This window comes from Colias philodice, chromosome 5 (genome assembly GCF_061535455.1).
Source record: "Colias philodice isolate Cphi_HAF_F1 chromosome 5, ilColPhil1 Martin Lab GWU primary, whole genome shotgun sequence".
Taxonomy (NCBI): Eukaryota; Metazoa; Arthropoda; class Insecta; order Lepidoptera; family Pieridae; genus Colias; species Colias philodice.
The window spans coordinates 2,305,039-2,318,392 of record NC_143090.1 but is presented as its reverse complement, the minus strand read 5'-3'; the positions used below and the strand labels follow the sequence as shown (position 1 = coordinate 2,318,392).

Below are 13,354 nucleotides of genomic sequence, written 5' to 3'. Positions count from 1 at the left end.
TCTCGCTATATTGGCTGGTCGCGCGCTAATATCAAGTATTTCTTGTTTATTTCAAAACCATCGCATATTTCAAAATTCTAAATCGATAGACGTATAGGTTGTATATTTTATAGTTAATATCCAAAAAGTCGTAACTTTACGTTTGTTATTTTGAAGATGCCAGAGATTATAAAAAAATAACAATGAGAACTTTGTATTTTTTTTTCTATCGAGAAAATATCATGGAATCATGTTTCTAAAACGGTAGACGTATTGTGTTACTATTGAACTTTCTTGTCAAGAATTTTCATCACGACAACTTTAATAATATAAAAATTACGAAGGTTTAAAAAGGGCCGTAAATGTAAGAAAAATTAATTCATCACCTTAACCTACTAAGACTAAAAGAAGAAGAATACCTACAATCTACATGTATTAAAGTAACAGTTAACTTTTTAGGCCAGTTTTTAAAGTACATTTTGATTATAACATGATAAGTCAGCCTAAAGAATAGAGAAGTAGAGCCTAGGCCCTAAACTATCCATCAAAATCAATAAATTTTCGAATATTCCTATGTAAGATGTAGTATGTTTCAACTCGTTTCTATATCTGCTTGAGTTTATCATGTTTCAAACTCAATAAGAACAGTGAATAGATATTACATATTATTTTGTTAAAAAGTATATACCAAAATAACAAAAAGCACATCATAAATAGTAACGATATTCGTAAAAAGATTCGAAAATGTATTACCCAATTACATTCGGACAGAAAATCAACCTGCGCTTAATATGAAATGTCACGTGAAACAAAGGTCAGAAAATAAAATTACCCCGGGAGTATTTGAAAAATGATATAACGCTCGGAGGCAATAAATAAATGAAAGATGAATGTTTGCTTTACGAGTAATATGCAAATAGCGAGTTTTTTCTCAATTTCGTGACACGCAGTAATTGGTAATTTTGTTATTTTTAGGGTTCTTTACCAAAAGAGCAAAATGTGTCCAACCCTCTGAAACGAGGCTGTATCTCTAGCACCGTGAGTGAAATTTTTATAGATGTAAATTTCTGTTGCTGCTACAAAAAAAAAATAACGATAGGTATTTAGCAAAGATCGGCAGGGTCATAAATTGGATGGGTGACATATTTTTTAAATTATTTGTACGGAACCCTTAGCTTCACAAGTACGACTCGCACTTGACCGATTTTTATTCCCGTAAAATAATTTTTACGTATTAAACGGACAAGCAGCTACTTTGTGCAGACAAAAGGAGGATCCTGAAGCGCGAAAAAGCTTGGACAGTGTAAACATGGCTCAGCCGAGGAAAATGTACGCCTTCATTTTCCTCGGGCAAGGCACGTTCAGACCACAGGTCGAGCTGTTTCGCGCGCAAAATGCTTCGCGAGGTTGCTCGCTCTATTTGAACCACAATTTTGTAAATAGTGCGTCTACATAATATATATTTTCAGCTATGCATGTATCTTTATATGGATTTAAGGGCAATTTACTAAGTAAACAGTACCCAATGGCTCGAATACTATAACAGCGAGTTTTGTCACGTTCAGTGTGATCGTGATAAAATGCAGGAATCCCATTTGAGATACGTAGTAAAGTCAAAATGTCAATATTACTTTTTTTATTAACCTTTAGAGAAAAAACGTAACGTTGGACAGTGGACAAGAGTTATGGGATAAGTTTTTGTGATAAAGGACTTGTAACACTAAGGGCCGATTTTTCAATGCTTGGATAAAACTTATTCGTCGAATAATGTATAAAACTACCATTTTAAAAACGTATTCTAATTGCCCGTATTTGACAGTTTACGTGACATTTTAATATTATCGTGTAATACTTTATTGGACGGATAAGTTTTATTGCAAGCATTGAAAAATCGGCCCTCAAGAGCACATATCTGTTTCTTTAATTGAAATTTCTTTAGGAAAGATTTTTGATACAATTTTCCCACTTGACATTTTGATGCAAAATATATGTGCGAACGGTTTATTATTTTTTCTGAACAAAAGTTCAGGGAAATATGGATAAATGCTACGCTTATATTACTAGATAATTGGGCAAGCGCTTGACCACGATCTCGTCTGTTGGTAACATAGTTGGTAAGCTTAAGATGCGGCCGATAGAGCAGGGCGCACGAACCTTTTCACTCTTCTTTTAAAGACGTCCTAAATTATATTCTAACGAGAAACGTATCTTATTTTTATTTGTAAAATGATTATCTAATAAATTAACGCTCTTCACCCTTCGTCCTTTAGTGTTAATAAAACACAAACACTAAAAGTAACGACAGAAGTGCACAGAGATTGTAGCTGCCAATCTAAGTCTAACAGGGGCGAATAAAACCTTATTGTGCGCTATAAATTTGCTATTACGACACGATAAAGTGCTTAAATAAAATAATAATGTACTGCGGATTTTACGAGGGGTTTGATCTTGATTCAGTTTAGATGTTGCGCCAATAAGGCCTTTCATTTTCGACGATTTGAACATTAACTAGAACGGGAGAAGGTAAAAATATATAGAAACGATAGGTGCCTACTTAAGGACATTTTCTGGCAAAACAATATTATACTGTAGATGAAAATAAGTAAGAAAATGATGCTCTATTTATAGAATTATCATAATTATTCAAATCTTAATATGCTTGTGCAACTAAAACTATTTTAGTGCGGTATATTCTGTAGCCTATTTCAGCCACTTATCCAAAACGACCCTCAAGCAGTATATATTTTTAGCTCTACCTTAATAAATAGATAGTTTTTTAACCTTCTAACGCCGTTTACAAAACACGCAATATAATGCATATTCATCTTTTTAATCTCTCACAATTTTGGCATCAAAAGTCTCGTTAAAAAGTGAATTTCCCTAAAATAAACAAAGTTTTAAACCGTGAAAATAAATGTATCGAATCGAATGCACAATATAAATCCCTGTCACATACATGAATCGCATTGAGTTGACTCCAAAATGATTTATTCTTCGCATACATTAGCTCTGGTTGGAAAGATACATTCATTTGTCATGATTTTTCATACCTGTTTATTTACTGAATAAAGGGGTATCATTTGTCAGGTTTGTGAACCGTACTATTAGTTTTTATAAAGAAAACCGCGTAATGTAGATGTTTTTCAAAAGTCTGCATAAAGCAGCTACCTACTGATATTAGAATATCAGATAGACTACTGAAAGTTTTAGATAGGTATACCTAAATGGCAAATTTCAACTTTGATAGCATATATTCAAAGTTTACATTTGATTGCGCGTACCTTAATTTCTCATACTTACATAATTTCTGTGTAAAATAGGTTCCAGATTACTTTTATACTCTACCAAATCTATATTTAAGAGATAATTAAGCATATCCCTTCTAGGCAGAATGAAACAACGATCAATTGAACTTTTTTATAGTATTTATTTACAACTAGTGGTCCGCCGCGGCTTCGCCCGTGGTACATATTTCGCAATAAAAGATAGCCTTTGTCCTTTCTCGGGTATCAAAATATCCATATACATATACCAAATTTCATGCAAATTGGTTCTAAGTATACGTTAGAAGTGTTTATATTTTATTTAAGTTAAATTCTTCACCAATTTAACATTTGAAAAAAATGTTTCTGTAGGCTTAAAATGTATATGCATAAATAAATCGCTTGATTCAGAAATAATCACAAAATAATATAAAATATTTTTCAATCAATTCGAAGCCAAACCTTATTGGTGCCAAGCCAAGGTTTAATGAAATACAAATATTGATTTACAATCAGCTGAATAAATATAAAATGATAAATCAGTTTGCAAAGGGGATAAATTAAATTGAATTTTTTGGTATGATAATTCGGAAGAAGAAATAATATTGTTATGATTTTGCGTCTGTTGTTCTTATGTAATGTAGACTTAAAAGCCTCGGAAATAAAAACTTACGGGCAGACTGAAAATCAGCGCTGGTCAGGTGTTAAAGCCCGACAGCATGGCTGAGTCTGACCCGATTGCCATGTAAATTCTCTATTTTTTTTTGTAATGTAAGTAGTTGTTAAGTGTGTATAACTTGTGGCAATAAATATTTTTTCTTTCTTTCTTTCTTATTGATTTTTGTTGACTTTAATAAATTCTTGAAGATGAGAAAAAAATCGGTGACCAGGCGGGATTCGAACCCGCGTCTTTCGCCCTTTCTTTAGCTTGTCGAACTTGTCTCTAATAAGTAACGTATCTTTTTGCCTTTATATTGAAATATTTTTGTGATGCCACTTTTAAGCCATGAACCTAGCGAAGACTTAATTTTAAAGAATTTATTGACAGACATCTTCGGAGGTCACTTCCCGTTTCAAATCTTTTCAAACTAAAAAAAATAATTTTTCAAATAGGTCTCGTCTTCGAGTAATAGAAGATACATATAATATGTATTATAAAAAAAGGAGAAATAAGAACTTATTTTTTGCGATGGCAGTTTAAAATATATTTTTAATACTTACAACCAAAATAAAACTTATTTTATGAATTTTTTTTTATCTTGCCATAATATTATACATGTTCATATGTTTGTATGCCTTTCCCTTCGTAATTCCAATGTAAACACACATTGTGCGTAGCCCGTAGGCTCGTTTGCTTTTTGCCTAAAATGTTTATAATTAATGGTGTTTTATGGGATAAGTTTTTGTTCGCCTTGCGGTATGGTGTTGTGTCACACCATCATAATTCTTCTCATTAGATAAAGGTCTTATATAAGGGTTTAATTATTATGCTTAGAATAAATTGTCACAGTCCTCGTGATAAAATTTTTTCTATTCTTTATAAATTTAAGTATATAAAATATTTATTTTAAAATTATTGGGACTTCTAACATAATTCAACTATAATTTAAATGTTCTAGAAGCCTTGAATCTCTAAGGAGAAGCACTCAATATAACGATGCTCTCAGAGTCTAATTTTGAAGTCAATTATATAAATGGTTATTTTAATCAATTTTAGTTGAAGACATAATAAAAGTTTGCCCACGAGACCCTAGCGTGAGCTAATTTTAATAATTTTAAAACTTTATCAGTATTAACACTATTAATAGACAAATGAATTTAAAGACATATTTTTAGGATAGAGTAAAGATTGTCGTAGTTATCGTATAATTTACCTACATGCTATTTCGCAAATTTTAATATTATTTTTTTTTCATAAATTTACTGTAAGCATTAACTAAACAAATACTTCCACAATTTCATATAGCACAATATAATCAGCTGTTATTTTGTCAAAACAAAAATAACCTGAAATATTAATTCCAAAGGTATATTTTGCGCTACGGTGTGATATAGTCAGGCAAAACCATTCCGTTGTGTTATAAGTTATAACTTGCGGTAACTTCAAAAATGGTTGGCAAATTAGGGTAATTTTCATGATGGCCTCAATTCAACCGCATAAATTCAACTTTATATCTCTGCTTTGTGATAATGTTCTTTAATACGAGTTCTTTTTGGAAATTTCGTATTATGACTTTTTCGAAGTTTTCTGTTGATAAATGTATTCGGAATGTTTTGTGATATTTATGTGATTAAAAGTTGTGTGGGTGTTTATTTTTCAACTCGAAAAAATGTTATTGTGCATGTATCTGTGTTCTTTATACTTAATTAATTATTATTGATAGTTTAGATTCTTCGATCATTATGCTAAAATCTGAAATAATATTATGAACAGTAGGGTGCATAATTATATTATTGTTTTAAAAAGGTTTTTATTCTTACCTTTTGTGTAACTATTGTGCTAATAACTAATGATCAAGAAGGCAACTACCTATGATATTAATTATAATATTAAGTACATGTTTGGGTTAAGTGTATATGGGGGAAGTGAAAATAAAACACGCATTGGAAGGACATTAAATCATTTATTTCAATTATTTAATTATAATATATACATACAATAAATTGATCTAGGTGTGTAATAGCGGATTATAATGATATATTTTAAAATTTCAAACAAATACTTCAAATTCCAATAGTATATAATAGATGTTAAAATTGGAATTGCATATGCGTCGATGGCAGTTATCTTAATTTCGACAATATTAAAATTAAACACTATTAAAATGAATTTAAAACCACAATTACAAATACATTCGTAAACGTTCGTTGTAAATAGCTAAGATTGAAAATTTCTAATTTGAGCTTTAAGAGGATGAAAACGAGTCTAGAAAGACTATAGAAGAGTAAATTACACTAATACATTCTGAACACCACGCAAAATTAAAATGTAATAATGTTGACGCAGTCCCCGCGGGCGTTCATTATTTCAGAAAATTTAATCCAATTGTGCCCGCGTCGGACTCGATTTTTAAAACGGTCCTCGAATCTAAATGGAATGTTCTAGATCTTTCCACGGGTTCCCTTTAGAAGCTGGTTCTGCCGAAAATGAAGTTTCCTGGTGCGTTAGGATCCTCGGTGGAGAAATACTCCTTCCAAAGTTCCTGGAATTCCTCCCAGGAGACGTTCGCCTTGCCCTGTTGGAGTGAAATACATGTTCTCAGAAAATTTAATTAACGGTTGTGTTCGTATAAATCTCAGCTTTAGAGTGCTTTATGCTGTGGTAAATAAGATTGCATTTCGCTTGGCTTATTTCTACAAAGCGTTACATTTTTGCGACAGTTTCTGAAAATATACGCCTGATTAAAATATGCTTATCAAGGGAATCCCTTTGTTATGATTATTTTTCATATATTACACAAACATTTATGTTTCGGCACGAATTTAGTGGCGCACACACGATTCTATTAGCCTCTGAAATATACGGAAATATACTCTGTACTGTTTAATATTAAAAAAAGAAATCATAATATTTATATGTTTAGGGATTATAAGTACTGCATTAAGTGTGCGTTTATTATATTTTGGTTGTACTGATATAACTATGTGCTGGCCCAAAGAAAATATTCGATATGCTATTTTCTTTTTCTCGTAAAATTAGGGATCGTTGAAAGTCGAAGATCGTTGAAAGTAACTATGCTATAAACTATAGAATGAGGCGTAGTCACGAAATATTGTGTTGGATGGTGGTATAAAACGAAATTAATGATTTCCGTTGAAGTATCTTGAGTATTTATTTACTTTTGGTTTAAAATTTATTTTGATAAAATAATAAGTAAAACCAAAAAAATGCAATTAATGTTTAATCTGTACGAAATATGGTTTTTTTAAGGGATGAATACAAAGTTTTACATTTTGATAGATTATTTTGGCCATTAACAAAATAATATAGGTATTGTTTTGATCAACTTTGTAACTTCTGTCTTTTAAACAAAGTATATGAGTTATAACTTATTCCTTATGTTTATATCCCTGCTTATAGAAAATATTCGATATGCTATTTTCTTATTTATTTACCTTAGAAGACGTCAAAACAATTTGCATAGATATAGTGTAAAAATTACTTAGCCATCTTGACAAAAACGTTATCTTCTTTGTACCTACTGGTAATCAGTATGTCAAAAGATCTCAATACATAGATAACCAAATTACCTTAGCCATCTTCCCAAAAGCGGCCTTACACTCCTGCGGGTTGATGCCATACGACGAGCACACGGTGGTGAATTCATCACAGTCGATGGTCCCATCTGCGCTGGCATCCTCCAGCTGAAACATGAAGTGGCAGTACTGCTGCTGCCACTTCAGGGCTGCTGAGGGGTTCTGCGCGTAGTCGTTCCACATGGACACCCATTCTTCTACGGACACCTGGGGGTTTATAAGACCTTTAATAGCGTGATCACAGGTAATTATTGGTTTATATAATACAAATACAAATATATTACTTTTACAAAGCGCAGTTAAGAAATTTGCCAAGTTGACAGAAATAAATATAATAAAATCGCTCTGGTGCGATGTCACAGAGAAACAAACACACTTTCGCATTTATAATATTAGTAAGAAAGTATAACTATTGCTAGCTTTCTACTTGCATGGAAGGAAATTCCTGAGGGAGAGGTTTGGGCGCGATACAAATTTTAAGTTATTTAATATAAATAACCTAAATATTTGTTTTAGTGTCGCAAAATGACTAATCCCTTAATTAAATGCTGTTTCTGTTACATAAAATTCTTAAATGATCAAGAAAAAGGTGCCATAAGAGAAACGTAGAGTAACAAAAATATCACTCATATAAAACAACTCTGTCATATAGCAGTTAATCTTTCCAAAGATCTTTAATCCCAGGACATTAAACAACATTAGATAGAAGCGAGATAAAATGTTACGTCGTAAAGTAACTCGCTTAACGGGATCCAGTTTATTTAGGTTTTTCTATCTGAAACCTATTTTATCTGTGCAATACTTTAATCCGGTGATAAAACTGTCTGGAATATTTTTGTAGTAGTATACAGGCTAAATATAGAGCTTTTTAAAATGTTTTTGTTAGATTTTATCTATAACACTTGGAAATAAGGGACATTCTATGTCAGTCTGAATTTTTGAAGTATTTCTTGAAGTAGTAGTCTTAGATAAAAAAAAAAATACTGAAATTAAATGAAATTTATTCAAATCCTAGATGGTACCATATAACATTTCTAATACGATTGAAACGAAAGCTTATTCTTTAAAATATATTTACTTGTTCTATACTACGATGAAATAAATGAAACTATGTGTAAGTATGTAATGCATATTACCCAAAATCTTTATACCATGTTTTCGGTAGTCGTAATAAACAATGATTATTATTATCCTTAAGTACGTAGATAAAATTGCACACAATAATTGATCCATGTATAAATAAAAATTAAGCTTTATTGTCCAAATGAAAGCCAACTGTGAGCCATTTCAGTGAAAAATGTGTTCAGAATGATTAAAGCGAGACTGATGGGATTAATTTTTATGGGTAGTCCAGTGATAAATGGGTTAGCGCAACATTTTATTTTATGGGTTCCGGCCCGCCAAATTATGGGGTTAAAAGAGACAAGAAAGATAAAAAATGTTTGAGCATATGTTCCATAGAGGAATGTATTTAAATATTTTTTCTTTTTGCATTCACATCATTTAGGTATATGTTTTTCGCTAAAATATATTGAAAGATTCCTTAATTTATGTTTAGCCAGTCACAAAGTATATAGCACAAAATAGACATTTTTAAAATGAATATGTCGTTATCATTCAATGAACGCTAGTCATTCAATCAAATAGCAGATTCATCCAGATGATTTCGACAAATCTGTAGAAGTCCTTATTATTCTAGTACAAAGTAAACATTTTGATCCCTCTTATCATCCCATAGGACTTATTTCGAACAGCATTTACAAATCCTCTTTGCGATCAACCGATGCCACTCTGGGAGCATGAATATCGATTATTATACCACGTGCTGATAGTAAATCCCAAAGCGGCTATGGAAATATTATGTATGACATTTTTATTGATGATGAGTTACTTCCAATTGTTAGAGGTTGTTGGTTGTTATACGGAGAGTTATTTTTTGTAATGTGAGTGTATCTACAAAAAAATATTTCCTTCATCTCATAAAATTCCTTTAGTTTTTTTATAAAAATTAATTAAATAGCAACACACTCTAAACTGATCAGGTTTAACCATAGCTAAAAATAAAAGCTACATAGGTATAGCTTAAAAGCTAAATTTCGGCGATACGTACCCACCAAAAGTTATTTTGGGGAGATTTGAACAAAACAACCCATTTTTTCTTTTGGATAGCATTTCTTTAAAAGTATAGTTTATGCATCTCTTTTTATTTTTAGAAACGATTATATTATAAGTTAAGGCTAAGAAATGGTCGTATAAAGGTCACGAATCAGCTTGACATGCTAGTGTAGGGCCATCTACTACCAAGTGATATGGATTTGCAGTTGGATTGCCATTTTCCCGCCTTGATGTAGAAAACTTGAGAAAAGTCTTCGTGCTTTGAATAAGGTTTAATTTAAGGGAACATTATAGCCAGTAAATAATGTGAACAAATGAGAGAGGTAGTTTTAAAGATTATTCGTTATATAATTTATTTTGACGTATTGAATATATAAATAATTTTACACCGCGGAAATATAATCAATAAATCGCATTAATACCGTTAAAAATTCTTAAACTTTGAATATCAATGTAGAATTAAACGGTAAAATCACTCTATGACCAATATTCCTCAAATCAACCGCAGGCCTTTTATCTATAGTATGTTATAAATAAATAAACTAATAAATATTATAAAAAAAAACATGAAATGGAAGAAAATCCCTGGAAAGTTGTCGCGTAAGAACCATAGGACAGTTCTTATTCATCATTATGATAAATGTAATATTGACGTGATTTTAAAAGAGCAACTATGGTGTTTCTTGCCGGTTCTTCTCTCATAGATACTACTTTCCGAATCGGTGGAAAATGTTCTAGAAGAAGTCTAATTGAATAAATAAATGTTTGAGTTTGTTAAAAAACAAACATACCTGTCCATCTTTATTGAAGTCAGCTCGTTTTCTAAGCCCGTCCCAGACTTGGATCATAACTTCGTGCGTCTCTGAGTGCTTGGCATCGCCGGGCTTCCAGCCGCGAAGGCTGCAGATTTTCTGTACAAAATTATATGTAGGTAAGCGTTTTATAATTAATGAGTGAAGGTCTTGAATGTGGAATGTTCTCGACCGTCGTCATTAGAATATTTAACGTTTCTTATGTTCGTTAGGAATATCATGATAAACAGCAGATAGCCTATTTATTATTCAAAAATAAGAAACATTTAACACGTTCGCTGCGAAACAGGGCTTGAAACACCCTGTCCGTGTCTCGTCGTTATAGCGGTAGGAAAAAACTTAAACTTCTCTGTCGTGCGGGAGGCATAACTTCCATCTGGTTCAGTGTAGGAAAGTGATATCTATATATATCTGAGATGTGCTATTGATTCCTAGTTCAATGGTATACCGACCTTAATACCGGGTTTCTTAGACCTCGTGCCGCACTGAACAAATAAAAATTCAAACACAGTGCGGAACGAGGTTGCGAACACCTCGTACCACCGCGCACCTCGTACCGCACCCTAAGCTAGCTTCACGCGGTTAGTGTTGTGCAACGCATTCGAGACTATTTGTGGAACAACTTATTGAAGCTTTTACAAAGAAGGACTTGAATGTGGATACAGGTACCTAATTTTCAAACTACTCGTTATAATAAATATCGTTAATAGAAACGTGAATGTGACATGTTGAGTAACTTTCTTCAAATATGTTGATAATCATGATTACTATTAGTGTGTTTGTTCATTGAATCAACTAGCGGCAAATCCAAAACACCCGGCAATCGGTGTATGGCTCATCAAAATTTAACTCTTGCCCAAGTCAACAAGCCAACAAACAAGGCACATCATCTCTTAAAGGGATCAAAGAAGAGGAGATGTGTAGGATGTTACGAAAAACTCCGCATCTTCTTAACAAGTCGTGAGGCCGACAAAAAAAGTAAAGGAAATTCTCACAGAATGCACTGGTTGCAAACAATATTCTGGTTTGGCCTGTTTTAATAAAAACATCCATAAGTTTGATAAATAAATACAATTAAATAAAATCGATATTTCTTTTCCCATCACTAAATTATATGAAAAACTGCTATTGTTCAGTGCGGTATGGGGTACATCAGACCCCACATTTTATTTTACCCATAGAATCTAAACTAACTAATCTAACCACGGGCGACGGTAGATTTAGGTTAATGAACTCATTGTTAATAATAATCACGACAAAAGCCACACACTTTGTCTTATTTGGCGCCAAAAAAAGGATTTTGGTCTCCTACGGGCGGTGGGGTTTAATATGCCTCGTGCCGCCACAATCTCTGGTATAGGACAAGGTTTAAAACGACCCGTAACGCAGTAATGGAAAGTACAGATATATCTGTGCCGCAGCGAACGTGTTAAGTCACAAGACACTGATCTAATTTTCTTTTTCGGCAGAAAGGAATTATTAGTTTATAGTATTGTTGAAAAATATAAGAATTACTGTATACTAGAACTTTTACTTTAACTTTTGTCTTTTGCTTTTTATTTTTTAGATATATTATTATTATGATTAAAATATTGCACGTTACCTCTATGGCCAGCTCGAAGTCTTTTCGTTCAATGGTACCGCTCTGATTGACATCTAGAAATAAGATAATATAATTAAAAATCTCTGATTAAAACGTGATTTATTAGACTACAGGCTCATGTTGAAAAATTTATGGGTCATTTGAACCACCAGGAGTCCTATCTAGAGCGATATAAGAGCATAAAATAAAAAGATTCAGCACTATGCTGTCACTTCTAAGCTGTCCACCTGATCCAAAAATGGTGGTCCGCAAAGTCGGAATTTATTTTTATTTTCCGACAATTTCCGGGGTAAATTTGGTCATTTGATTTTGTACGGCATCTGTGTCATACTATTTCAATACTGCTTTTAAAACATTATTCCGCAACGCCGTACAAAAATCATGGAGACAAGGGGAAGAAATCTCTACCTGTACTTTCAAATTCTCATCTGCACTCAGGTGGACAGCTTACAAGTGACAGCATAGTGCTGAATCTTATTATTTTATGCTCTTATATATGGGCCTGTAGTCTATATTTCATTGAAATATGAACTAAAGAAAATACTAATATCGTTACGGTATAACGTTCACTATTTATAACTTCGACCTGTTTTAAATTACTAGATTATGCTAATTGTGACAGAACATAATATAGTAAAGAACAGAACAGAACAGAACATAATAAATAATATACGAATATAATAAAAAAAACTTACCAAAGAAAACGTTGAAGACATAGAGAAGCTTCTTCCGTCTGAACTCAGAGATGGACATGTTTGATCTGTAACAAAAATAAATCTATTTAATCACACAGATTCAGTATCGTATCATAAATTTTTATTTTTCTTTAATTTATTATTATGGTACGTATAATAAGTGCCTAAAGAAGTGCGTGTAGTTCATTCACAATAATCCAAACTGCCTGCTTTTATTTTACAATAAAAGTTTGCAAGCAAATATCAATGAGATATAAACAATCATTGAAACTTTTCGTAAAAATCCTAACTGTAACAGTGCAATAAATGTTTGCTAGGAAAATATAAACTGTACAATCAAAACAAGCTGTCATGTCATGTCCCCAGGCTTTATCGTCAAAGTAAAGTCTGTTGCAAAGTTTCACTGCAGTCACTTCAATTACGTATTGGAATCATGAAATTCATACATCGATGTGAATAAACGGCATTCATCAACTTTCACTCGTTTTCAATTAACTTTGCTATAAAAACATAAACGTTATGAAAATTAATTGCTTCAAGCGCTTGAAATGTAGTTACGATCTTTTTTTCTTTTGAGAGTTTTTATTTTCATAAAAATTATGTTTTTGTGTTGTGCTTAATGAGGTTTTA

At 32.1% G+C, this 13,354-nt stretch overlaps 1 protein-coding gene across 1 annotated transcript in view; it reads right to left on the bottom strand.

Moving 5' to 3' along the window:
• Window positions 1-5,857: 5,857 nt before the first annotated feature.
• Scp2 (Sarcoplasmic calcium-binding protein 2) overlaps window positions 5,858-13,354 on the bottom strand; it is a 57,199-nt gene continuing 49,702 nt past the window's right edge. The window contains exons 3-7 of the mRNA XM_089695060.1: window positions 12,725-12,789; window positions 12,030-12,082; window positions 10,406-10,525; window positions 7,494-7,706; window positions 5,858-6,478 (exon numbers count right to left, since the gene is read on the bottom strand). Of these exons, the coding sequence (XP_089551186.1) occupies window positions 6,368-6,478; window positions 7,494-7,706; window positions 10,406-10,525; window positions 12,030-12,082; window positions 12,725-12,782 (555 nt within the window). The 5' untranslated portion in view covers window positions 12,783-12,789 and the 3' untranslated portion in view covers window positions 5,858-6,367. The remainder of the gene's footprint in view (window positions 6,479-7,493; window positions 7,707-10,405; window positions 10,526-12,029; window positions 12,083-12,724; window positions 12,790-13,354) is intronic.